This window comes from Mustela nigripes, chromosome 14 (genome assembly GCF_022355385.1).
Source record: "Mustela nigripes isolate SB6536 chromosome 14, MUSNIG.SB6536, whole genome shotgun sequence".
In the NCBI taxonomy this organism is placed as follows: domain Eukaryota; kingdom Metazoa; phylum Chordata; class Mammalia; order Carnivora; family Mustelidae; genus Mustela; species Mustela nigripes.
This window is the reverse complement of record NC_081570.1, coordinates 92,610,995-92,638,936: the sequence shown is the minus strand read 5'-3', so window position 1 is coordinate 92,638,936 and position 27,942 is coordinate 92,610,995. Positions and strand designations below refer to the sequence as shown.

Sequence of the window (27,942 nt, the reverse complement as noted above, 5' to 3'; positions counted from 1 at the left end):
GAGCAGGAGAGAGAAGTTAACTAGGTGGCCAGGAGATGACAGAGCTCGGGCAGGGAGAGAGTGTGAGAGTTAAATGGTGTGATTTATAGAAGAGTAAGTTACGTGGTGCCTGGGTGCTCAGTCAGTTGAGTGTCTGACTCTTGGATTTAGCTCAGGTCTTGATCTCAGGATTGTGAGACCGAGCCCCACATTGGGCTCTCCGCTCAGTGTGGGGTCTGCTTGAGAGTCATTCTCTCTCTCTCTCTCTCTCTCTCTCTGCGCCTACCCCAACTTGCGCATGCATGTTCTTACACTCAAAATAAATAAATAAATAAATAAATAAATAAATTCTTTATAGGACCAAGTGGGAGAGATAGTGTGAAAGGATCAATGGGGAGCCAGGAGCTGCCCCTAAGGAATGGGGTTAGGATGGGAGAGTCTGAAATTAGTGACTTATTTCAATTTCCAACGAAGACACTAAAATTCAGAAAAGGATTATAAATATTCTTATACAGCAAATATGAAGAAACTGAATTTAGTGGCTTGTTTTGGGATGAGTCTAAGACTGAACAGTGCAGTCTGTTCCTTCTGAGTCTGGTGCTTAGACAGCATGGTAACATGAAAAGACCACTGATTCTACACGGCAGAAGATACGCATCTGGTCTCTGCTCTGCCACCAATGACTTTAGTGAGACACTTCACCTGAGTTAAGTTATTCTTCATCTGTAATCTACCCTATGCATCACTGTTTATGTCGTATAGGTATATGCAACTGCTCTGAAATTTTTTGTGTATTTACTGAAAATGAAGTTTGAAAAGTGTAGGCGTTGGGAATTCTTTGCTCCACTAACTTCTGACCATCCAGTTTTTATTCTGAATAATTTTCCTTTTTTAATGTTAGATAACTTACCATTATGGGGTAACCTAACTAAAATAGAGCAAAAAGTTTGTCCAGTGAGTCTTACTAGGTACAAGGTGCTTTACAAACATTTTCTCAACTGGTTTCATTTAATACCCTCATCAACTCTCTCAAATGTATGTTTCCTCTGTGGCCACTAGAATAGGAGACTGCTGATGGTACTTAGAAACAAGAGGGCAGATGCCTAAAGTGAGTTTCACCTGTCACTTTACTAGTTATAGGAAAGCCCAGTGACTTCTCTGCACCCACCACAGATGCTTGGGAAGTGACAAACATTTTTAAGGTCTTCCCTCCTCATGCTCCTTACTCTTTATGAGCCCTTACGCTGTAGCAGTTGTATGTACTACTCCCTGAACGTTCACAGCTCCAGAAATACCTTGGATCATGAAGGTGAATATTTGTTACTTTCGTTGCTTCTATGATTTGGGAAGCTTTTCCCTTAGACGGTGAGTACTTCAGTGGTGTGGTCAGCTTATGATCTCATGCTGATCCCATGGTGCCCTTGACTGTATATTCCTATGCTTATTTAAAGGCAGAGATTCTCATTTGTTGACATGTAAATCTCAAAATGTGCTTACTTTAAGAATGGAATTATCCTGTCTTGTATTTTTGGTATCATAGCCTTCCAGTAAACAGCGACGAGTGGTATTTCCTGATCCAGCAAACTCTGCCAGGTTTAGATCTGCAAAGCCCAGCTATGAAAAGAAAGGGAATTATATTAATAGAATATCTACTAGGCTTCTATCATATTCTCCTTAAAATAAACATTCAACCCATGTTCTAGACAAGTTTTCTCAAAATCAGTCATTTGCAGTTTTGGCAGTATCTGCTTTATTATTTGCTTAATGTGTGTCTTTAGATTGCCTTGCTTCTTTTGTAAAAATGTGTTAAGTATTCTAATCTTGTCTTAGGCAATTTGATCTCAAATCACATATTTGATGTGCTAAATATATTTTTTTCTGTACACATTGAAATACGTAGCTGTTGAAGTAGAAATAATGTTTATCAAACAATTAAAATCATTGCAAGTAGCAGTGGTACTCACCCCACACTGTGGGAAATAGTAGCAGACCAATCATGATCATTTGCATATTCATAAAGAAAACTGATCAGACTTTCTTCTCCCTATTCTGCCTTTGGCTCCATGCCCAGTTAACCACTGGTGACTACAAACAGTTGCAGGTTATTAAATTTGTACTTTCCATGCAAGAAATAGAGTGATTTAAGTTTTCTTCAGTATAAGCCCCTACTCCTTCACCACATTCCACAGCATTTGCTTTGCTGATCAACTTAAGCTAAATCCCTTCTTATGAAACCTTTTCCCCTTCCCCAAAACTGTGCCCTACAACAACCCTCTATGCTGCTCTCCAAACGTTTAGATCAATCCCCTCCCTTGGGGTACCAGGTAGTGGGTGTTATAGAGGGCACGGATTGCATGGTGCACTGGGTGTGGTGCAAAAATAATGAATACTGTTATGCTGAAAATAAAAAATAAATTTAAAAAAATCCTCTTCCTTCCTCTCATTACTACTCAGGTTCAATCCCCATTTTCTTTCTTTCTTTCTTTTTTTTTTTTTAAAGACTGTATTTATTTATTTGACAGGCAGAGATCACAAGCAGGCAGAGAGGCAGGCAGAGAGAGGAAGGGAAGCAGGCTCTCCGCCAACCAGAGAGCCCGATGTGGGGCTCGATCCTAGGACCCTGGGATCATGACCTGAGCTGAAGGCAGAGGCTTTAACCCACTGAGCCACCCAGGCGCCCCTCAATTCCCATTTTCTACAGCTATCAAAGATCACCCACGGTCTGTCCTCTGATGTTGTTCAACCCCTATTTCTTATTTCCAAGTGGTACAAGAAATAGGTCCCATTTTTTTAAAACTAAGTCTGTTCTATTCTATACAACTATGTGCAGTGCATATGGAGTCTTTTATTGAAAAACAAAAAAATGTTTTGAATTTGCAATTAAGCACATATCCCTGAATACCTAATAAAAATTTTAAGCTGCCTGCTTTAAGATTTTAAGATACATATTGGGCACATGAGAAGGCATTCAAGATGAAGATTTTAACTACAGGCTAGAGCATTGTTTTAGTAACTTTTAACTGGTACAAAAAGAATGAAAAATAAGAACTTACAGACCAGTTTAAAGGCCATGATTCCTAAATGCAATAGTAAGTCAGAACACATCAGGCCACAGGTGACATCTAACTAATTTTCACACAGCTCCTCTCACCTTACTGCCTTTTAGGGGTCTAAGAGATCAGCAGAAAAGCCTGGATGTGTCCAAGGTAAAGCCACATACCAATGAACATGTGAAGATTCATGGGGCTATTTGATTACACATCATCTGAAGGCCGTATTTCATATATTACTCTTTCCCTTGAAATCTCCAGCAACTCCTTTCCACTCAAACTCTGTGCTGATGCCTTGCTTCCTAATTCACCCAGAAGCTAAAGGCAATCAAAACAGCACTTAACTTCCAGAAGTTCTTATTGCCAACCACATCCCCTCACCTTTCTGCAGCTATACCCATGTGCTGTAGTAACTGACCCAGCTGTGCTCCAACCTGGAGCCAACCACTCTCCTCCTGCCTACTCAAGTTCACTGCTGCAGGAATTCCTCCCTCTCCTCTGTGCTCTCAAGTTTCCCTTCTCTACTGAACCACTCCGTTAGCACACAAGCATGCTGGAGTTTTTACCATCTTTAATGAACAAAAGAAAACCTCATCCCCTATCTCTCTCCAGTCTGTTGGACTATCTTTCTGCTTTCATAAAAACAAAAACAAACAAACAAAAAAAAACAAAAAACAACTCCTGGAGAGAGTTGTCTACATTGACTGTCTCCGGTCCCTTCATCCTTGGCCACCACCTTGTCAGCTTCATGTCCCCACCCTCTTCCATATTTACTCTCCTGGCCACAATGTCTTTCTTCTTGAAAATGCCAAGACTGCCTCAAGGCCTTTAACACTTACTGTTCTTTTGCCTGACACATCCTTAGATCTTCCTGTAGCTTTCCTCCTCACTCCATTCAGGTCTATGCTCAAATACCACCTAAGGAGCCTTCTTATTGCCCTGACTCCTCCCTCCCTCTCTCCCCTACCCTGTAGCTGTCCACCTTTACCCTTTACCTGTCTTCTTCCTCTCCTTAGTAGCTGTCAGCATATCACATACATACACATTTCATATTTATTTTGTTTACTGTCTGTCCCCTCCAACCTTCCATAAGACTATAAGCTCCACAAAGGCAGAGATTTGGGTCTGTTTTGTGCCGAGAACAGTTTTTCCATATGCTGGCAGTTAATACATATTTGTTGAACAAAAAGCAGACTACTGGCTTAGCACTCACTATTAGAAAGCTGGTATTACTATGTCACCAAGAATAAAAAAAAAAAAAAGATTGTGGTCAGTCACCATTAAGAAAGCATAAAAAATGTATAGCAATGTGATGTTTTAGGCTGTAGGTTACCAATGAAGACTGTGATGTTTCAAGCTGAAGGTCAATATTTACTTACTGAGCACCTTTTATGTGCCTGGCCCTGTTCTGGACACTGCAAAAACAGTGAGAACAGGACAGGCAAGGACTAGTGAGGCACCAAGGAGTCCATATTTCCTTATGATTTTCTCTTTGGCTTCACTGAAATAACGGTCTCCTTAAAATGGCACATACACTTAGATACTTCTGCGGTAGATATTACTTAGTTACTTCTGCGGTAGATATTACTTTATTGGCAAATAATTCTGAGCATCTACATTTTAGGTAACATTAGGCATTGGGAATATAGAAATCATTCCTAGTGTCAAAGAGCTCACAGTTAAATGAGGGAAGATAGAAAAAAAAACATTCTTTTTTTTTTTTTTAAGATTTTATTTATTTATTTGACACAGAGATCACAAGTAGTCAGAGAGAGTGGGAGGAAGCAGGCTCCCGGCTGAGCAGAGAGCCCGATGCAGGGCTCGATCCCAGGACCCTGAGATTATGACCTGAGCCGAAGGCAGAGACTTTAACTCACTGAGCCACCCAGGTACCCCAGAAAACACATTCTTATTAAAAAAAAAAAAAAAAACTTTAAGTGCTGGAATGGAAGAAGTTACAAGACAGAAAGGAAAAGAAAATTTCTCAGGGGAAAGGATGACTAAACCGAATGCTTAATGCTGTATAAGTTGACAGGACAAGGGAAGGGGGAAGCATATGCATGGCAGAGGAAATATCAAGTCACAAGGCAAAGAGCATAAAATAGCAGAGTACATTCCAGGAGGTTTCTGAGGGCAGTAAGTCTGAAGCGTAAGAATTAAGTGAGTCTGAGTGTGAGCATGTACAGATGATGTCCGAGATGGTCTAAATGCTAGCTAAAGACTTTCATCTCATTTTCCTTAACAGACAATAGATAGCTGCTGAAGGACTAAAAGTGGGGGAATGATCATGTCTGAATTTCAGAATGATCCTATGGCAATAATATAGAGGACGGATAGAGGGAGACATCAGAGGCAGAGAATAAAAGGTAAGAGGCCAGTGCAGGTTTTAAGTAAGAAATAATGAAGGCATAACCTAAGGCACCTGCCTTGTGAATGGAGAGAAGGGATGGTTTTTAAATAAGAAAGGAGAAATCAGGATTTGTCAACTGCAGCAGACGCTGTTTTTTGCCTCCCCACCATCATCCAATGTTCTTATATTCCTTGTTAGCAGAGCCCTGATTTTATTCAAGTGTCCACCCTTAGCTCATCCATGTGCAAAAGGAAAGTAGCCCAACCTTTAGCTCATTGTCAAACTGATGAGTCTAAACTAGTCATGGCAATTCATTCCTACCACCCATGCCTGGTTTAGGAGTGGCCATATCATCAGTTGTGGCCAATGAAAGTTATGGGGAAATCTTCTGAGGGCCAACTAGGAAAAATTTTTTCACTCAGAGATTTTCTCACTCAGCTGGATTTTGTCATATGTGAATGTGTGGACTAAAACTCAAGCCACCTGGTGATCATGAGAAGAGCTGGGCAAGGATAAAACCATGACACAGTGAATGGAAGAATGAAAAGAGAAAAGTAACATGGGTTCTTGATGATGTCCTTTAGTGAGTGGATTAACTACTCCTGGAGCAGCTCTAGCTCACATCTGCAGCTCTGTTTCATATCTACTTGCTCTGTGAGATTAAAAACAAACAAACAAAAAAAAAACAAAACCCCTCTAGGTGAGGATGGTGATCTGTTACTTGTAGCAAAGAACATCCTAACTGACACTGCAACCACATAGTTTTAAGGACTTAAGAGTTGATGGTTAAGCTGGTATCCTGGTGCAGATGACTGAATTGACAGAGATACCATCAGAGATGAAAATAAAAGAGGAGTATGTGTGTTTCTGGCAGTATTACTAATTCCTTCTATTCATCAAAAAGGTGAGCACACAAATCATTAGTAATTCCATATAGCTAGTAGAAGTATAAAGAATTGTAGTGTACTACATACAGACTGCTAAGAGAACACAGAGGAGAGGTCCTGTTCCACTGAGTGGTGAGGGGAGGCAGGATTAGTAACACTTCCCAGGGGAGACAGTATTAACAGATGCTATTACTTAATGGAAACCAGAGATGATCTTCTAGTAGGGAAGCTGAAATGTAAGAATAACATCTTATAACCAGTTTTTAGGAAGAATGTGCCTATAATTTATTGCTGGATCCAACTGTTCAATCTCCAAGTTGCTTTATTTAAAAACAGCCAAATTGGGGTGCCTGGGTGGCTCAGTCTGTTAAGCGTCTGACTCTCGATTTCATCTCAGGTCATGATCTCTCGGTTGTGGGATGGAGCCCTGCTTGGTGGGGAGTCTGCTCTTTCCCCCACTTGCACTCTCTAAAATAAATAAAAATCTTAAAAAATAAATAAATAAATAAATAAACAAACAAATAAAAACAGCCAACCTGAATAGCAATTAGGAGAGCAAACCATTTAATTTTTAAGCTTATAAGTAGCAGTGAGTAATATTACAAGTTCCAAAAGAGTTAAAAAACATCTACTTACCTTTGCATAAGCTTTTCCACCTTTCAATTCCTGTGAAAGATAAAAAACACTATAAGGATATCATATGATTAAAGATTTAAAATTAGGAACAACTGGGTGGCTCAGTTGATTAAGTGTCTGCCTTAGGCTCAGGTCATGATCCCAGGGTCCTAGCGTCAAGTCCCACCCACATCGGGCTCCCTGCTCAGTGGGGAGCCTGCTTCTCCTCCTGCTTGCTGCTTCCCCTGTTTGTGCTCTCTCTCTCTCTCTCTGACAAATAAAATGAATAAAATCTTAAAAAAATAAAGATTTAAAATTAAACACAAATAAAATAATCCTGAAGTAGATATTTACATATTTACATGCTTAATAAATATTGACAGTAAATTTCTAATGATCCTAAATTCAACTATTTGGATGGCTACCCTACCCCTATTCCCCAAATTGTCAGAAGTTTAATTGAGAATTTAACTTAAATCTGAAAAAGGGAAATGGTAAGAAGACAAGCTAATTTTTAATCTATTCTGAAGAAGAAATTGCCAAAGAGTACCCTAGATACACCGTAAGAACCCAAATCATCAAAGAAAGGTTAAATTATTTACTTATTAGTAAGCACGTGAATGAAATTGTGGAAAGATTTTATAAAGAGTTGAAACTCCCACCCCACAGACAACTACTGTTACCAACTTTTAGGAACAAACCAAAAGATGCCTTTTACTCAAATGTACCATACTACACACACTGTTATTTTTTTTTTCTTTTAAAGATTTTGTTTATTTATTTGACAGAGAAAGAGACAGCAAGAGAGGGAACACAAGCAGGGGGAGTGGGAAAGCAGGCTTCTTTCAGAGCAGAGAGCCAGATGTTGGTGTTCTATTTCAGGACTGTGGGATCATGACCTAAGCTGAAGGCAGACGTTTAACTGATTGAACCACCCAGGTACCCCTACACACACTGTTTTACATCTTACTTTCTTCTACTTATATATGATATTGTCCATGTTAATATAAATATATGTGTGTGTGTCACACACACACACAATACCCATGTTAGTATAGTAGACTCCCTCTTAACTAATGTGAACAAGACAGGCAAAAGTAAAAAATAATTAAAAAAATGTATAGGCATCTTGACATTTTATTTTATTTGAAACATATAACTATACAATAATTTGCCAAATCTCTGGATTTAGGACACTGCACAGTTGAGAGAATTAAGTATAAAACACTTAGAACAAAGCCCAGCATACAATATATCCTGTATGTGTGTTTGCCATTACAATTAGGGTCAGAATCTCCTCTCCCTACTCACTTTAAAAAAATTAGTTTTAGGTTACAACACAGCGATTTGACAATTCTAAATATTATGCAATGCTCATCATGGTAAGTATAGTCACCATCTGTCACCATACAATGCAATTACAAAATTAGTAATGATATTCCCCCATGCTGTACTTTTCATCTCTGTGACTTATTTCATTTCATCTCTGTGACAGCCATTTTATGACTGGAAGTTTGTATCTTCGTAATCTCCTTCACCTATTTCAACCATCCCCTCATCCTCCTCCCCTCTGGCAACCACCAGTGTGTTCTCTGTACTTATGATTCTGTTTCTGGTTTTTGTTTGTTTTGTTTTTTAGATTCCACATAGAAGTGAAATCATACAGTATTTGTCTTTCTCTGATATTTCACTTAGCACAACACCCTCTAGGTACATCCATGTTGTTGCAAATGGCAAGAGTTCATTTTTTTGAATACCATTTCCATCTTTAAAGTAGTGAATCTAAGCTCTCTGCTCCTCCCTGTTTTACAGACAGCTACATCTTACAGTGCAGTGCCAGCTACGTCCCTAAGACACAATAGTGAACATAATAAATGGATTTGGCTTTACTGGGCACCTGGTCACCAGAGCTGCTTTTAACTCTGGCAAAGCAAATACTGTCACCATCAATGACCCTTCATTCACCTCAACCACATGGTCTACATGTTCCAGTATGATTCTACCCACAGCAAAGTCAATGGTACCATCAAGGATGAGAACAGGAAACTTGTCATCCATGGAAAACCTATCTCCATCTTCCAGGAGTGATACCCTGTCACCATCAAATGGGGTGATGCTAGTGCTGAGTATGTTGTGAGTCCACTGGGGTCTTCACCACCATGGGGAAGGCTGGAGCTCACTTGAAGGGTGGGGCCAAAAGGGTCATCATCTCTGCCCCTCCTGTTGATGCTTCCATGTTTGTAATGGGCATGAACCATGAGAAGTATGGCAACCCCCTCAAGACTGTCAGCAATGCCTTCTGCGCCACCAACTGCTTGGCCCTTCTGGCTAAAGTCATTCTTGACAACTTTGGCATCACGGAGGGACTCATGATTCATGACTCCATGCCATCAGTGCCACCCAGAAGACTGTGATGGACCCTCTGGGAAGCTGCCACATAATGATTGAGAGAGACTGCCCAGAACATCATCCCTGCTTCTACTGGTGCTGCCAAAGCTGTAGGCAAGATCATCCCTGAAGTGAATGAGAAGCTCACTGGCATGGCCTTCTGTGTCTCCACCTACAACACATCAATCATGGATCTGACCTACTGCTTGGAGAAAGCTGCCAAATATGATGACATCAAGCAGGTGGTGAAGTGGTAAAGCAAGCATCAGAGGGCCCCCATCAAAGGCATCCTGGGCTACAATGAGTACCAGGTTGTCTCCTGTGACTATAAAAGTGACACCCATTCTTCCACCTTTGATGTTGGCATTGCTCTCCAAGACCACTTTGTCTAGCTTGTTTCTAGTATGACAATGAATTTGGCTATAGAAACCAGGTGGTGGACCTTATCATCCACATGGCCTCCAAGGAGTAAGAGCCCCCTGGACCATCAGTCCCAGCAGAACAAAAAGAGAGAGGCCTTCAGCTGCTGGGAATTCTTGCCCTAACTCATCCCCCAACATATTGAGAATCTCCTGACCTCTGAACAGTTTCCATCCCAGACCCCATGAAGAAGGGGAGGGACTTGGGGAACCCTACCTTGTCATGTACCATCAATGTATATGTACCATGTACCATGTACCCAGCGCCTCCCTCCCCCCAAAAATGGTGAATTGAAATAAGATGAGCAGCAATCTATGGTAAACTCAATTACTTATGAATATTTGCTGCCCTTCCCCTTTCCTGTCCCATTGATTTCTGGCGTGGCCATGCCACTAAATCTGCCCCATTATGAATTATTGAATTATTCTTACTATGTTATTGTCATATCCCTTAAGAGCACACTTCACTAAATAAAACAAAACTTTCTCCAGATGATCCTTGTCTCTTCTAGCTAATTCTTTGCTTCCCTCTTCAGCTAAACTGCTCAAAAACTTCTCAATTTGCTGTATCCCAATCTCTATTCAATCTATTTCTAACAGGTTTTTGTCGTCATTTTCCTTTCTGCAATGGTTCTTAAGATTACCAATGTCGTCCATTTTTGTTAAAGCCCAAAGGCTCCATCTCCATCTTACTTAACCCCCCAAGAACATCTGACAAACTTGGCCACTCCACCTCCTTTCTTACATGATATTTTTTTTCCCTAACATTCCATTGTGCCACAATTACTTGGTTTTACTCCCATCTCACTGGCTGCTCCTTCTCACTTTCATTTGCTGGACCTACTTCTGTATTCAACGTCTGTAGAAAGAATGCTAGCTGTACTCCAACCATCCATTCCCCTGCTCTCTGAAGTAATAGAAAACTGTATTTTTACATGGGCATCTGGCACCCCAAAATAATGACAATAATTTAAAAATTTTTTTAATTTAAATTCAATTTAAGTAACATATAGTGTATTATTAGTTTCAGAGATAGAATTCAATGCTTCATCAGTTGCATACAACACCCAGTGCTCAGTACATCACATGCCCTTCTTAATACCCAAGCCCAGTTACCCCATCCCCCCACCTACCTCCCCTTCAGCAACCCTGTTTTTTCCCTATAGAGTCTCTTATGATTTGCCTCCTTGTTTTCATCTTATTTTATTTATCCTTTCCTTCCCCTATGTTCATCTGTTTTGTTTTTTAAATTCCACATACAAGTGACATCATGTGGTATTAGGACAACATTTTATACCTTCCTGTTGTGCTATGGCAGTGTGCTAAGAACTCACCAAAAGGATATAAGAAGTGATACATATGAATTCTTGCTCATCTCCTGCTAACTATAATTTATACTACCTCTGAGTGTTGGAATGATCCAGGATTTGGTTCAGGGCTTGTTATCGTCTATGTCTATACTTTCCCCCATTCAAGTCTGTAGTTACTGTTTTGTTTGTTTTGGGAGAGAGAGAATGAGAGGGAGAGAAAATCCCAAGCAGGCTCCATTCTCAGTGTGGAGCCTGATGTTGGGCTCTATCTTGCAACCCTGAGATCATGACCTGAGCTGAAACTGAGATGGACACTTAACTGACCAAGCCAACCAGGCATCCCAGATCTGTAGCTTTAAATAAAAACTGTATGCTGGTAACTTTCATGTCTCTGTCTCTAGTCTGACTTCTCCCCTGAGTGCCAAACTGGTTCCTTTAAATGACTACTGGACATTCCTACTTGGTATCTCATAGACACTTCCAATGTAACATGGCCAAAATTAGGCCTGCTGATTTCTGCTTATCAGTCCCCCAAATTATTTCACTCTGAGCTCTTGTCATTTCAATAAATAGTATAATTATCTTCTTATATGCTCAGGCAAAGGTCTAAGATTTATCTTCAATTTTTTCCCCTCATTTACCACATCCAATCCATTAGTGGGGGTCTTCCTCCAGAAATATATCCCAAATTATACAGTCTCTTTGGTTATAACTCCATGGCAATATAAGCATTATTCACCTGAACCATCCCCACCACCTATGTGGTCTATCTACAATGCATCCTCTACACAGCATCAAAACTGATTTTTGAAGATCATATCCCTCCTTAGTAAAATCCTCAAATGGATTCCAACTGTAATTAGAATAAAATCCAAACTCCTTACCATGTCCTATAGGGCCCTATATGATCTAGTGCCTCTATCCTCATCACCAAGAACTTTCCCTCTCCATCTTTTCCATCTTCCAACCCGATTGGTCTTCCATCATTTAAACATGACAGATTTGGGGCGCCTGGGTGGCTCAGTCTGTTAAAGCCTTCAGCTCAAGTCATGATCCCAGGGTCCTGGAATCGAGCCCCGCGTTGGGCTCTCTGCTCCCAGGGAGCCTGCTTCTCCCTCTCTCTCTGCCTGCCTGTGATTTCTGTCAAGTAAATAAATAAAATCTTTAAAAAAAAAAAAAAGGACAGATTTGTTGTTTAACCTAAGTGGGGTTTATAATACTTTTCAATCAGTGGCTTGATATTTTTCATCTTTTTAGAACATTCTCAGCCACAATCTCTTTCCACTCCCTCAAAGGCTCCAATTACATATATGTTAGACCTTTATACTATTTCTCATGCCTTACATTCTTTTTTGTATTTTCTACTCTCTTTCTGTGATTTTGTCTGGGTATTTTCTTTTGTCTTATTTTCCAGTTTACCAAACCTCTCTTCAATTTTGGTAAGCCTGCTGTTAAAGCCATCTGTTGAGATTTATTTTTATCTATTTAGCTTTATTTATTATTAAAAACAATTTTTTTAAAGTAATCTCTACACCCAACATGGGGCTCAAACTCACAACCCCAAGACTAAGAGTCCCATGCTTTACTAACCAAGCCAGCTGTTAATAAATAATAAATTGTCTATTTATTTTAAATTTTAGTTATTTCTTCTTGGTTCTAAAATTCAGTTTTTTTTAATAGTTTCTAGTTCTCCAATAAAATTCCCCATATTGTTCACTCATTATAGTTACTGTAAAAGTTTGTCTCTGATCTTCCTAAAACCTGTATCTTCCATGAGTCTGTTTTCATTATCTAGTTTCCTTTTGATTTTTGGTCATGCCATCATGTCTTTTGGATGTTTGGTAATTTTTGTGCATGATAACTTAATTTAAGGCTCCGAATAATGTTATTTTCCTTCAGAGAAGATACATACTTGCTTCTGGCAAGTTCTGAAAGGGGCAGATCACCTTCATATAAGCAGGGATTAAGCTGATAAGCTAAGTTTCAATCTTTGTAAGGGCTGACCTACATCCACTACACTCCTTCTAGGCTGAAACTCTTAGGGAGTCCCAGTGAAAAGTTTGGGGTATTTACAAAGGCCCTTCCTGCTGATGGGTACTGGACTCCACTTTTTGTCCCTTTAGTCTTGTAAAATTGCTGGGATCTCAGCTAGCTTCTCCTCAGCCATTGCTTTCAGCTCAGCTTCTTAACCATTGCTTGCAACTTAGCAAATGCTTTGAGGGGGAAAAGCAACACCAAATGTCAGGCTCATCTCTTTATCCTTCCCTTGTCTATGATTCTAATCTTCTTAAGTCCTTTCTGCCTTGGCAGCTTCTGATGCCTTCAAGCAGCGTTTTTAATATTGTGTCTAACTTTTCTGGGCTGTTTTCAGAGGGACGACGGGTGGTCTTTAATAACCTGGTACATTAATTTCAGAAACATAAATCCCCAGGTTTATTATAATCTTGGGGCCTGTTATGGATTGCATTGTGCATTTCTCCTCCCACTCCACCCCCCCGCCAAGATATGTTGAAGTCCTAATCCTCAGTACCTTGGATGTGATCTTATTTGGATATACATAGGTAATCCAGTTAGAATATGGTCTTAATCCAACATGACAGGTGCCCTTATTTTTTTTTTTTTTTTTAAAAAAAGGAGATTTTGAACATAGTCACAGACACACACAGCGGGAAAACGGGGAAAACGATGTGAAGACACAAAAGAAGAAGGCATCCATGTAACTGGAGTGCAGCATCTAGAAGCCAAGGAATGCCTCAACTACCAGAAGTTAGGAGAAAGGGATGGAACAGTTTCTGGAGCCTTTACAGCATAGCCCTGCTGACACCTTGATTTTCACTTTTGACCTCCAGAACTAGAAGACAATACCTCTGTGCTGTTTTAAGCTACCCAGTTTGGGGTACTTTGATAAAGCAGCTCTAGAAAACTAATACAGGGCCTTTTTACTTTCAGGTATGGGATAGTTACTTTCATGTGCCAACTTGCTGGGCCATGGGGTGCCTAGATATATGCTTAAACACTATTTCTGGCTATGTCTGTAAGGGTGTTTCTGGATAAGATTAACATTTTAATCAGTCAAGGAAAGAGGAAAGCAGATTGCTTTCCTCAGTGTGGGTGGGCATCATCCAATCTGCTGAGGGTCTGAACAGAAGAAACAGGCTGAGGAAGGTTAAATTTGCTCTCTTTACCTGACTGTTTGAATTAGGACATCAGTTTTCTCCCACTTTAAGACTAGGACTTACACCATCAGCACTCCTAATTAAATTAACTCAGGCTTTGACTTGGAGTTACACCATTAGTTTCCTGGTTTTCAGCCCTTGGACTGAGACTGGAATTACACCATCAGCCATCTCCAGCTTGCAGATGGCAGATGGTGGGAGTTCTTGGCCTGTGTACACAAATTCCTTATAATAAATCTATATCTATATAGCTACCTCTCCACTCTATTGATTCTGTTTCTCTGGAGAACCTTGACTGTATGAGTTAATACAAGGTCCTACTCCTTTAAGAATGGTCCCTAGATCTTTACATGGGTGCCTCCTCTTCAAGTGTTACCTTTCAGGGAAGTCTCCCCTAATTTTCTAAAATGACTTCCTCTCCCTGAGTTATTCTCTATTATCTCACTGTATTTTACATACAACACTTAATGACCATCTGAAAACAATTTGATTTGGTTACATGCTTACTCTGTCTTTCCTATCACTCTTTTCCCCAGCTTCAACCAGACAACAGAGTCCTTGGGGGCAGAAACTCATTCCAGTTCACCACTGTCCTTTCAGTGCCTAGAATAGTATCTGGCACTTTTAGGAGCTCACATATTTGTTGACAGGTGATGGACTGCTTCCCTATGTCCTAGGCAACAGAGTGCCTTATCAAACTTTTTGATCTTTGTTAAATTTATAGGTAAAAAATGGTGCCTTATTTGTAGTTTTAACATACATGAGTGAGACTGAGTAATTTTTTTTTGTAGGTTTGAAAGCTATTTATATTTTCCACTTTGTGAAATATATATTTCATCCTTGCCTATTTTTCTAAAGGGTTATTGATCTTTTCTTCTTATTTGAAGGAGCTCTTTCCCTCCCAAGGAAATTAGTCCTCTGACATGGTTTGCAGATGTTTTCCCTTAATTTATAGCTTTGCTTATAAAACTTTTTATAGTTTTTATAAAACTTTTATAGTTTTTATAAAACTTGCTTATAAAACTTTCTGCTATATAAAACTTTTTCTTGCAATGCATAAAATGTTCATATAGATGAGTTTACTAATTTTTCTTTATGGGTTCTTACTTTTATTGTCATGTGGCCTTTTCTATTTTCTCATTGGTTGAAAGATAGCAACACTGGAGTAATTCCCTTGGATCTAAAGATGGGCACCATATGGTGAAGATGGCAGAGCTGCTCTACCACCCCAGGATCCCTTGGCTATCACCCAAGAAAGACATAAACTTCTGTCCTGTTTACATCATTGTATATTTGGGTATCTACTTCAGCAGCTTATTGTATGTGCCCTAACAAATACACCAAACCATCACAATCTGAGGAACTGGTTTGTTTCACCTACCTTAAATTACAAAATAATTAGCTGTTTGTTTTTTGTAATAGACTGAGGGTCTTTAATTAGCAGTTACACTTTAAACTGGTCATATGCTTTCTTTTTATTAAAATTCAAAAGACTGGTCATCTTTCAAAAATTATGAGAACTCCATTTAGTAAAGTTTTCAATATGAGTTGCAGCAGCAATTAACGCAGAAAGAGAAGGTAGGATGCTTTATTTCTATCTCAGTTAATCCTCATAACTTTTAGAGAAAGCAATTATTATACTCTTAGGTTAAATGAAGAAACTGATTTTGAGGAAGTCAGAGAACTGCCTAAGGACTCCAAGTTAATAGGCAGCATATCTGGACTCAAACCTAGGTCATTATGATGACATACACACTTTCACTGCATTATCCTTCCTTTAGGGAATCCTTGATGCAATTATTATTATTTTTTTAAAAGATTTTAAACATTTTTTATTTGTCAGAGAGGGAGAGAGAGCACAAGCAGGGGCGGTGGCAGTTAGAGGGAGAAGTAGGCTCCCCACTGAGCAAGGAGCCCCATATGAGACTCGATTCCAGGACCATGACCTGAGCTGAAGGCCGACACTTAACTGACTGAGCCACCCAGGGGTCCCCTTGATGCAGTTATTGCTGCTCCAATTTAGACTGCTTTACAGGTCTATTTTCATTAAAGTCTTGAAACCTATAAAATGTATATACGTATTTACATCTTAACTGAGTAGATTAAGCAATATAACAAAATATAGCTACACACAACACAGTGCTATCAATTCACTCAAAAAGTAGAGAAAGTAAATTAAAAATACAACTTTTTATCTGATAAAGAAGGACGTAAGACTGGAAAGGAAAAGAACAAGGCAAGGGACTCCTGCTTTTCATTCTAAGTTCTTCCCTTTATTTTTGAACATGTATATGTATTATATTGGTAATTTAAAAAATGTATATAAAATGTAGTGGCACCTGGGTGGTTTAGTCAGTTAAGTGTCTGCCTTTGCCTCAGGTCATGGTCCTGGGGTCCTGGGATTGAGCCCCACATCATTGGGCTCCCTGCTCAGTGGGGAGTCTTCTTCTCCCTCTCCCTCTGCCTCCTGCCTTCGCTGCTTGTGTTATCTCTCTTAAATAAATAAATAAAATCTTCTAAGGTTAGAAAGGTTACATTTTAAAGCCAATAGTTTCATTCACCTGTAGTGGTTACAAATGGATTCCCTCTTTTTCACCCCCAGAAAAGTAGGATCACATATTTCTATATATATTAAGTTGATCCACCTGAGATTACCATCTTTGTAGGTTACTAGGAACATGCCTCAACCTAAAGTGGAAAGGAAATGATATAAAAAACAAAACAGGGCCTTGGAATTAGAAAGATTTTTGTTTGAGTCCCATTTTGCCATTTCCTAGCTATGTGAACTTGGGCAAATGATGACCTTTCTGAACTTGAGTTTTCCCGAAATTACAAAAATAACACCTATTTTCATGGTTGTTTTTGGACATAATATACGTAAAGTTCCTCAAATAATGCCTAACAATGAGAAATTTAATGAATGGCAGGATAAAGATAGAAACCCCCCAAATAATACAAACAGATCAATACTTCACTGTGTATTCATAGTGAGATAAGTTTCTTGAGTAATACTTTATGACTTCAGGTTTTCTTAAATCCTATTTGTCACAGTAATTTATATTATTGCTGCAAGTGTGAGGTGGAATTACATGTAACAGTTTTAATGATGAAATAGAGCTAAATAAAGTGAGTCAGTGACTATGGAACTAATTATGGTTTCTGAAAGGGGAGATGTAATTGGCTATTTTTATACCTTCCTCACAGATACTCTGTAGATACAAGGATCCAGGATGCCAGTCGCGGCACTTGCACTCATTTTGCACATAAACGAGAACTTCTTCCTCCAGTGAACACAGTTTGCTTGTACCACTTCCCTGAATGGGGAGAGGGGACAGAAACAATTAATTACTATTCAAGACGGATTAAAAAAAAGCACACACACTCTTTCACTCAGGTCTACAATGCAAAAGTGACAGACTAAAAGCTAGTATTTGGAAACATGAAGAAAACAAACTTCTAACAATATGATATGAAAATCTCTAGGTTTTCATTATCCACAGAAGCTTAAATTTTTTAAAAAAGTGAAATTACTTATCAATTTACATCAATATAAATTGAAGCTTCACTACTCATTCATTTAGCACATAATACGTATGTATTTCTGGTGTGCTGACTATGTGCTAGGTGTGTGAGATACGAAGACGAGAACAATAGTGTTCCTAACCTTATAGGACTTGTAGTTTACAGTTAGTATCAGAGACAGAAATGTAAACAAATACTTATTCTGAAATGAACTACTGCTATAGTTTTAATCCTGTTCCAGGCATAACAGCTACAGCAGCTACCACTTGCTGTCTGCTTACCCCATGGTATTTAATCTCATAGCAACCCTAGGAGGTAGCTGGCATCCACTTTCTAGATAAGAAAGATGAAGCCCAAGGAGAAAAGATAACTCAAGGTCATTTAGGCAGTAAGTCCCAGCACTAGCATTAAACCAGGACCGTTTAACTCAAAAGCTTACTTGTCCACAAAGAAAAGTTTGTATTTTCCCCACAAACTCTGCTCTTTCAAGTTTCTAGGCTTTTGTACCTGCTGTTCCCGCTACTGTTTTGTGTAAGTGTAGAGGGCTTGGCTGTCAAACGGAAGGACAATGATTCCTCCAACACAGTTAGAAAAGAAAGGCAAAGGGTGAAAATAGAGAAAAAAACTGGAGAAACCAAAAGGTAAAGGCAAGAGATCCCAGGTTGAATAATTTTTTTATTTTCTTAGGAAAGGAAAAGGTGACATTATTTCTATTGAATGACAGGAGACGATGAGTGAGTTGAAAATTTAGATAAAGGCTGAGGACAGTTAGGAATAACTGATGTGGTGAATGTGATAGGCAACTGGTAGCTGCCTCAGTGAATAAAATGAATTTGTACTGGGACCAATCAGTCCGGTTTTATGGATTTGTCTATCAACATACAGAAATCCAAGAATAGGAATTACAAAGTGAAAAGTCATTTAAAAACCATAATCAAGTATGTTTTTATATGTGGTATGCACATGCATGTTTACTTATACACATATAAATAGACACAAAGAGGAGAGGAGGGCATGTATTTTATTCTAGGTTTCAATGTGGTAACTTCAGACATTTTTTTTTCATTAGAAACCTTTAGTGATTGGGGCATCTAGGTGGCTCAGTTAATTAAGCGTCTGACTCTTGGTTTCAACTTGGGTCATGATCTCAAGGTCATGAGATGGAGCCCTGAATTGGGCTCCATGCTTGGCAGGGAGTCTGCTTCTCTCCCTTTCCCTCTTTGCACCCCCCCCCCAACTTGTGTACATTCTCTGTCTCTCTCTAAAATAAATAAAAATCTTTAAAACAAACAGGAAAGGCATATTTACAGAAATACTGATCTAGTTTGGCTAGAGAGTAGAGGAAGGCAACATTAAGTCTGGTGGGCTTGGGAAGAGATCAAAAACTTAGCACAGCATCATAAATGAGAGCAGGTAACTGAAATTATAGCTTGGAACAGAGATGAAGAAGATGTTTTCATAAAAAATGTGACATTAAGGGGCGCCTGGGTGGCTCGGTGGGTTAAAGCCTCTGCCTTCGGCTCAGATCATGATCCCAGGGTCCTGGGATCGAGCCCCGCGTTGGGCTCTCTAATCAGCAGGGAGCCTGCTTCCCGTCCTCTCTCTGCCTGCCTCTCTGTCTACTTGTAATTGCTGTCTGTCAAATAAATAAATAAAATCTTAAAAAAAAAAAAGATGTGACATTAAATCTTAAAGGAATAAAAATACACTTCCATAACCCTCTGTTCCCATAATGAAAGCATATCAAAGTATAAATATCTCCAGTAAAGGTAAATATTTAAACAAATATAGAATAATGTAATATTGTAATAATGGTGTGTAAATTGCTATTATGCAGTAAAAAGGTCCTTCTTAAACTCTTCCAAAAGATAGAAGAAAGTACTTTGAAATTTATTTTATGAGGCCAGCATAACTCTGATACCAAAGCCAAAAATACCACAAGAAAAGAAAATTAAAGGCTAATATCCCTGATGAACACAGATGAAAAACTTTTAATAAAATACTGGTAAACTGAATTTCATAACACATTACAAGAATCATCCTATGCAAATCAGTGTGATAAACCACAGTAAAAGAAAGATGAAAACCACATGATCAGAGGTGTGGGAGGTTGGGGGGAGAGGTGGGTATTGGAGAGGGCACAGATTGCATGGAGCACTGGGTATGGTGCAAAAGCAAGGAGTACTGTTATGCTGAAAATTTTTTTTAAAAAAAGGTATAAAACAATAAATTTTAATTTTATTATAAATATTTATAAATATTTATTTATTAAATATAAATATTGTTTATAGTAATATACACATTTATATTTATATAAATATAAATATTTATAAATATAAAAACAATAAATATTTAAATATTTAATTATTTTATTAAAAACAATACATTTATTTATTTATTTATTTAAGAGAAAGAATGCAAGAGAGTGAGAGTGCACACATGACTAGGGGGAGGGGCAGAGGGAGAGAGGGCAAATCCCAAGCAGGCTCCCCACTGAGTCAGAGCCCAACAAGGGGCTTAATCCCAGGACCCTAAGATCATGACCTGAGCTGAAATCAAGAGCTGGATGCCCAACTGACTGAGCCAACCAGGTGCCCCATCAAGTTGTACACCTTAAGCATATATAATTAATTTGTTAATTAGACTTCAATAAAGCTAAAAAATAAAATGTTATGGATGAAATATTTTGTGCACATTTTTATATATAATGTACATATTTTTCATGACCTGTATAGCCCCACCCAACGAAGCCACAAATAAGCTCAGATCCACTTGCTAGGAATTAAGACACTATCCAGACACATGAATACTGTCTTCCAAGGAGTAGACTGACATATATGCTAAGACTTGGGAGCAGGTTCTTATGTGAAAGTAAGAAAGTAATGAGCCAAGAGATCAGGTTGGGGTGAACTAAGGCAATGAAAAGTGTACATGATCATTAATTAACTCATGATATCACACAACAAAGAATCCTTACTGAAGGACAAACTCAGAAATGGTGAAGGCAAAAATAACAGCCAAGCAAAACACTCTGGACAATACACTGCCAACCACAGTAAACAGTAGATAAATAGTTGTTGACTGAATAAATAAATATCATGCATCAGTCACAAATAAACAGTCCCAACTACTGACTCCTGCCTATGTTATTTCACAATTATTCCTAAATCAACCCCTTTTCTGTGTCTAGCACTGCTACCCTCATTCAGTCCTTCAATTCAGTCCTCTTCCTTGAAATATGGCAACAGCCTCCTAAATGGTCCTCACTCAAATCAACCTTTTTCATTGCTACCGGAGAGCTCCTTCGAAGAAACAAATTTCACGTCATTCCTCTGTTTAAAATCCTTCTTCACTGAAGGGGGTTTCTGAGTGGCTCAGTCAGTTAAGTGTCTGACTCTTGGTTTCAGTTCAGGTCCTGATCTCAGGATTGTGGGACTGAGCCCTGCGTCCAACTCTGTGTTCAGTGCATAGTCTGCCTGAGAGTCTCTCTCCCTCTGGCTCTCCCCCTCACTCTCTCTCTACAGTAAGTAAAAAAAAAAAAATTTTTTAATAATAAAATAATTCACCACTTCCCCATATCTTGGAAGATTAGCTCCAACCTACTTAACATTGCTATGATTAGGTTAGTCTCTTGACCCTGTCTGTCTCATACTGCTTCTCATTCCCCATGTACTTCACACTATTTCTCATTTGTATGCCCATTTGTATGTTCACGAGGTTTTCTTTCCTCTGTATGCCATCTACTCTCCCTTTCAACTTTCTACCTTCACCCATTTAATTCTTACTTAAGAATTAAATGACCTGCTCTAAGAAACATTCCCCAACTCAGGTTCAGTTGAAAGCCTCGTGTCATGTCTGCCTTGGTTCCCGTGAATGCCTCAATGTCTGCCATTCTGTATCCTTGGGTACTGCCACCCAGGGGAGGGGTTGCCAAGAACTGGCCAAATTGGCTTCCTCCCTCATTCCATTCAGGCCTCATCTCCCAGGATGCAGTCCTACTTTCCTATTTTCTCTGCCTTGTCTCTGGCAGATGCTTCTATGATTACATATACTTCAAATGAACCAATATTTGAAACAACTTTTAAAAAATTACAAGCTTAAAAATAGCTGTCCTTTCTTAAAAGGAATTCAAGTAGAAAAAGATGATAATTTAGGGGATCTTTTTGATTTTATGTCATGAGAGTAATAGCCCTGGAATATTAAACAATTTCTCTAAAAAAGAAAGTTTTGCATGCCCAAGGCAATTACTCAGATTTTTTTGTGATAATATTTAATGTGTACACATGCACGCAAATATACATGCACATACACACAGCTGCCAGAAAGCTGTCCAAACTACAAAAACAAACAAAAAAAGTGGCAAAGCTAGTTCATGACAGTTTGTTATACTGATGGGTTACCATGGAAACAAACTCAGACTACTTGGCAACTGAGACAAAAGTCACATTTAGTAATGTTTTCCGTTATATGAGTCATTAATTTCCTATGAGTTTTATATGGTTGCTTAACCACTTTCAAGAAACAAAGCAAAAGAATAGGATTTGTGTTGATACTGTGGAAAGTCAAGTATTTCTAAGATAAACGATAAAGTTGCTGATTGTAAAATACATAAGCAAAGGACTTAAAAGAAGATAAATGTTGCTATGACCAGTGTTTATCCTCCAAGATTAAAAAAAAGTCTAAAAAGTCTTTAAAAATTAATATAAAGTGAAAATTATGGATCCATTTTTTTATAACTTAGTTACTACACCAGCAAACTGCATTTTTAATATTCTAAGAATAACTTGCATATGTATACTCTACACATATATTTAAAATTATGCCATGCCTTGGTAATTTCAAGTATTTTAAACTTTTTAGAAACAGGGATCAAAAACTGCTGTAAGGAATGCAAGCTGTTTTGCCAGACAATATTATTGCATGAAGGTTAGGGCTTATATCCAGAGCCAGTCTGCTTGGGTTCAAATCCTGCCTCTGCTACTTGTCAGCTGTCATACTGGGCACATTCCTAACCTCTCTGCATTTCTGTCCCCTCCTCCACGAAATGGGTGGTAATAGCACCTACACCTCAAGGCAGTTTTTGGAAACTAAGTAAATTATTACACACAGTGTTTGGAACAGTATCTGGCTTACAGTGGATCTCAATAATAAATGTTAGAAGTTGCTATTATTAAGAATATAAGTAGTTCTAAGTCTACCTACATTTGTCCACCAGAGAGAAATAATGACTAAATTTATAAGTAGGGAATTTTCTTCAACAATCAAAGGAGGTTTCCATTTTCTAAGTGATATAGATTCATGAGAAAATGAACCTTTGGGAACTGAAGCAAAAAAAATATACATTTTAAGACTCCAATGATAAAACAGATCTGTAGAACTGTGACTTTTAGTTACAACACTAAGCATTCACGAATCTCTTGCACTCTAGAGGAATTTTTGACTTGTGTAACTGGGTGGACAGTACTAACATTCAGCGGAAAAAACTGAACACAGGGGATTTTCATTCATTCATTCATTCATTCATTCTGCTGGTAGTGTTTGTGAAGGAAATGATCCAGAGTTTGGACATTTTGAGGTTGAGGAGCCTGAGAGTCCCTCATCAGAAATGTCCAGTAGGTAGACAGTTTTATAGACCTAGAATTCAAAAAGAGCACACAGCTAAAAGTACAAATGTTAAGTCCTTGGCATGTTAATGGCTATTGAGATCATGGGTATGGATAAGGCCATTCAGGGAGAGTGGGTAGAGTAGGAAGGTAAGAGGGCAGAGTTTAGAACTCTAGGGAACACGGATATGTAAGGTATGGGAGGAGAAAAGGGCAGGCAAAGGAGACCAGAGGGTAAAGGGAGAAGCAAAGGAGATCCTGCTGTCACTGAAACCAAGGAAAGGATTTTTAAGAAGGCGTTGCCCAAGAATATCAATTGTTTCAAAGAGGGCAGGTAAGATAAGGATGAAAAATCAGCAAAAATGAAGTCACAGAAAACAGGGAGAACACCAGCAAGTGTAGTTTCAATGCAAAGGTGAGGGAGGAAGGCAGATCACTACAGGAGGTAGAGATAGTAGTAGTATAGTGGAGAAAACGAGGTGGCAGTCAGATAGGGACATGGGGTAGAAAGAAGATTTCAACTAACATGCAGGAGATTTAAGCATGTTTTAGCACTGATAGGAAACAACCACTAAAAAGAAAAAGTCAAAGATTTGAGGGGGTATCAATAATGGCACCAGGGCGGACCCATCTCTGAGAATGTCGAAAGGGATGTGAACTGAACAACAGTTGGGGCTCAATAGAAGAAGGGGATCCTCTTTCATCATGAGGAAGGGAAGAGAAAACATGCTCTAATGCAGGCAAGTTTGTCCACAGATCACTGTTCATTGCCCAGAATTTTTCCTTTTCCTTTTTTTTTTTTTTTAAGATTTTATTTGAGAGAGAGCAGGAACTAGGTGGGCAGGAGGAGCAGAAGGTGAGGGAAAGAGAGACTCTCAAGCAGATTCCCTGCTGAGCATGGAGCCTGATGTGGGGTTTGATCCCATAACCCTGAGATGATGACCCGAGTCAAAACCAGCAGTCAGATGCTCAACTGACTGAGCCATCCAGGCTCCCCAACCTAGAACTGTCCTGGGTTCATTTAGAGACATTTCATTTAGAGACACACACTACTACTTGGCATACAGTAGGTCTCCAAATAAATGTTTGAATACCTAAATGTTCATAATCTGAATATATTTTTAAAAAAAATTGGTAGTCACATGCAAGAAAGATTGTGATTCAGTGATTTAGCAGATGTCCTAACAGGAAAAGCCATATTTTTAAAAGTATACAAAATTATGCCAATATTTATAGTATGATAACTGAGTAGTTATTTTTATGAGTAAAATATGAATTTATGTTTGCCAAAAGGGACATGTATTTAAGTTCCCATATATATATAGTCATAAATTATTTTTTCTATATACTTTTTGGTCACATTTATAAGCATTTAATAGAAACCATTAGGATAATATAAAAAAGGAAGACTAGCACCCAGTTCAACTGTCAGTTAACACAGTTTTTCTGTTTATAACTTCTCAGCTTAACAGCCAGTGAAAGAAAAGCAGGATGATATACAGAAAGAGCAAAGGATAGAAAATCAAGATGTTTTCTATTATGAACTAGATAAGTGAGTTGTAACTAGTCATTTAACCTAACAGTTCAACATCTTCATTTAGAAACAAGTGTTTAAGTAGATGCTAAAATTTCATGATCCTCATGTATCAAAGTAAGTATTTTTGACAAGAATATATATTTTCTAATTTTATTTATTTATTTGATACACAGAGAGAGAAATCACAAGGAGGCAGAGAGGCAGGCAGAGAGAGGAGGGGAAGCAGGCTCCCTGATGAGAAGAGAGCCCAACGTGGCCCTCAATCCCAGGACCCTGAGATCATGACCTGAGCCGAAGGCAGAGGCTTAACCCACTGAGCCATCCAGGCGCCCCTAACAAGAATATTTTATCACCCAAGAAAATTAATTTATTTTGCTGTAAATATACAAATTCTAATAGCATTACTTTCCTACTTTCTCGAGAGGACAGTAAAGATGAAGGAAACATTAAAAAAAAAAATGAAGTAACAGAGAAAAACCCATTCCTAATCTAAGGAAAGATCTTATACTACAAATTTAAGAATACACAAGATAGTTTCAGAAAATTTAACAAAAATTACACAGAACTTAAAAAAAAAAAAGGAGCCGCCTCAGCAGCAGCTGGCCAACAGGACCCCCAAAGTCTGTCTGGAGCAAGGTGCTGCAGAGCGATGCAGCCTGGGAGGACAAGGACGAATTTTTAGATACAATCCGCTGGTTCCAACAGATCATCCCTGTAGTCCTAGGTGTCATTTGGGGAGTGTTAACCATTGTGAGGTTTCCTGGGAATAGCAGGATTCTGCTGATCAGTGCAGGAGTCCTGGACCTCTAATGCAGCAACTAGGAGAGGAAGAATATGGTGGCACATGGGAGCTCACAAAAGAAGGGTTTATGACATCTGTTGCCTTGGTCATGGTCATTTGGATCATTTTTTTACACTGCTATCCAAGATGAATGATGGTGTACAGAACCCACCTGCTCCGTTTGGTCCAAAGGAGCCTCAGTTACAGCACACAAATGGGATTATAGTGGGACCCTGGCCATGTGGAACCGGGAAGACCCATGTTTCCTGAACCAAGAATCAGTGTGTTGGGCATCAGTGTTTTCTGCAAGGGTTGTGATCTGAAACTTTTTAAGGGAAGTGTTTCTGAATGGTCTACTGCCAACCATTTCTTCTTGGATATCATCATGAAACACGTGTTTGCTGATGGGAGCTGTTGTTTAATTTGATGCACCTCTGGATCCAAATGAAGCATTAAACTGTCCTCCTCACTTCTCCACCAGGTGTACAGTTTTTTAAACTATCAGTGGCATTTCAAGTCCTCTGCAAACAGTGTGGTTGTGTGTGTGTCGGCCACAGCACAGTAGAAGCAGCGTATAATAACAGTTCCACTGTAGAATGTTTTTGGGTACTTGAATAAGTCAAAATTTTAATTGAGGAAAAAAGAAAACTACACAAAGCTTCCCTATTTCAATAAGGTGAAATCTTTCATAAACACATGTACTTAAAATCAAGTTATATACATAGGAATGAAAATATGTTCTCTACAACTCTTAAAGGGAAAAGGGATTAACTTCACAGAACTAATAAGCAGATGTGAACTGTGGATTCTATGCCTAGTCCAAACTACCCATTGTGTTTGAAGGAAAAAAGAATATTTCTGTCAGACACGCAAGGACTAAAAAAACCCAAACAACAACAAAACAAAGCAAAGCAAAGCAAAAAGTTACTACACAGGTATCCTTTCTAAATAAGACAAGAACGTTGTGCAAGAATAAGAAACATGAATCAAAAGACCTTAAGAATCAAAAAAAGGGCAAGAAACCAAGTTACTGAGTTACCTATTCTTTCAAAAATACTTTGCTTTTGAAGAAAAGGACTTTTTGTTCTTTCTGCATAGTCTAAAAACGTGTAAAAATAACAGCTGTAAACATCTTGGATCTTCCATCACATATTCAATTAGCCACTTTCCACATCAAGAAATGGCATGGTTCCATTTTGTCTGTAGATTAAATGGCCAATTCTTCAACTGCAACCTCAGCCCTCACGGCCTGCCCTTAACCTCCCAAATTTGATTCCTTGCAATTTATTTTCACTGACTCTTTACTAAACTGAATTACCTACTATTTCCTACCTGGGCTATATGTCCCTGCACTGCACACCTGCCTTCGGGATATTTTCTCCTTTGTGGTGCCTCCCAAATGTGCTCTGTTCTTTTCTTACCATCCAACCCAATCTACACAGTCTACTGGGGAGGGAAAAAAGTTTAGGCTCAGAAGACTTGGGCTCAAGTCTAGTTTCTTTTTTTTTCTTTTCTTTTTTTTTTTTAAAGTAGGCTTCACACCCAGCATGGAGCACAGTGTGGGGCTTGAACTCATAATCCTGAGATCCAGACCTGAGTTGAGATCAAGAGCTGAAACTTAACCGACTGAGCCACCCAGGTACCCCAAAATCAAATGATATCTAATTTATATATATATATATATATATATATATATATGTATGTTATATAGATAAGTCATATATAAAATATAATTACTTACATTATTCATATATAAATCATATATCTATAGTACTATGATTTTACATATATATAGCACTGTGTAAAGAACAAAATGTTGTGAATCCAGACTTCACTCAAAAGCTTTTTCTATGATACAATTCCTGAGTCCCTGGGTAAAATTATTCTCCTGTTTTGATAAATTCCTGAGACATTTTATATGTGTCAGGAGCTGCCTTACAAATAAAAGATATTGAGAGCAAGAAAGATGGGACTTCAGTGAAGTTTTGCTGTGTGTTACGGAAGTACTCCCCCTTGGGTATTTTCACAAGCATAATTACTGAAAGGAAACTCTAGAGTATTAGAGGAGGTTTATTTGCTACAGTAATATTAAGTAGTGAATTCAAAAGAACATGCATGCCCATTAGGACTGATCTGGAGATACAGATAAGGAGGAGAAGAATGTAGAATGCTTATATTCTTGAAATCTGGAGTGAAATGAGCTAGTGACACAGCTGGAATGCAACAAAACAGCAGGAAAACTGTGCTGTGAAGGCTCTACTCTGGCTGTCTTGGTAATTCTTAAAAATAATGTTAATAATATAATAGTGAGGAAAAACTAATGCA

At 38.6% G+C, this 27,942-nt stretch overlaps 1 protein-coding gene and 2 pseudogenes across 2 annotated transcripts in view; 2 read left to right on the top strand and 1 right to left on the bottom strand.

The window, feature by feature from the left end:
- The window catches only part of EEIG2 (EEIG family member 2), an 83,660-nt gene that overhangs the window by 29,401 nt on the left and 26,317 nt on the right, over positions 1–27,942 (bottom strand). The window contains exons 2-4 of one of the 2 annotated variants that reach the window (XM_059375599.1): positions 17,368–17,488; positions 6,903–6,932; positions 1,477–1,593 (exon numbers count right to left, since the gene is read on the bottom strand). In XM_059375599.1, the coding sequence (XP_059231582.1) occupies positions 1,477–1,593; positions 6,903–6,932; positions 17,368–17,488 (268 nt within the window). The remainder of the gene's footprint in view (positions 1–1,476; positions 1,594–6,902; positions 6,933–17,367; positions 17,489–27,942) is intronic. The other variant, XM_059375600.1, reaches the window with a different exon arrangement.
- LOC132002276 (glyceraldehyde-3-phosphate dehydrogenase-like) lies at positions 8,668–9,741 on the top strand (annotated as a pseudogene).
- The window catches only part of LOC132001556 (uncharacterized), a 33,245-nt pseudogene continuing 25,994 nt past the window's right edge, over positions 20,692–27,942 (top strand).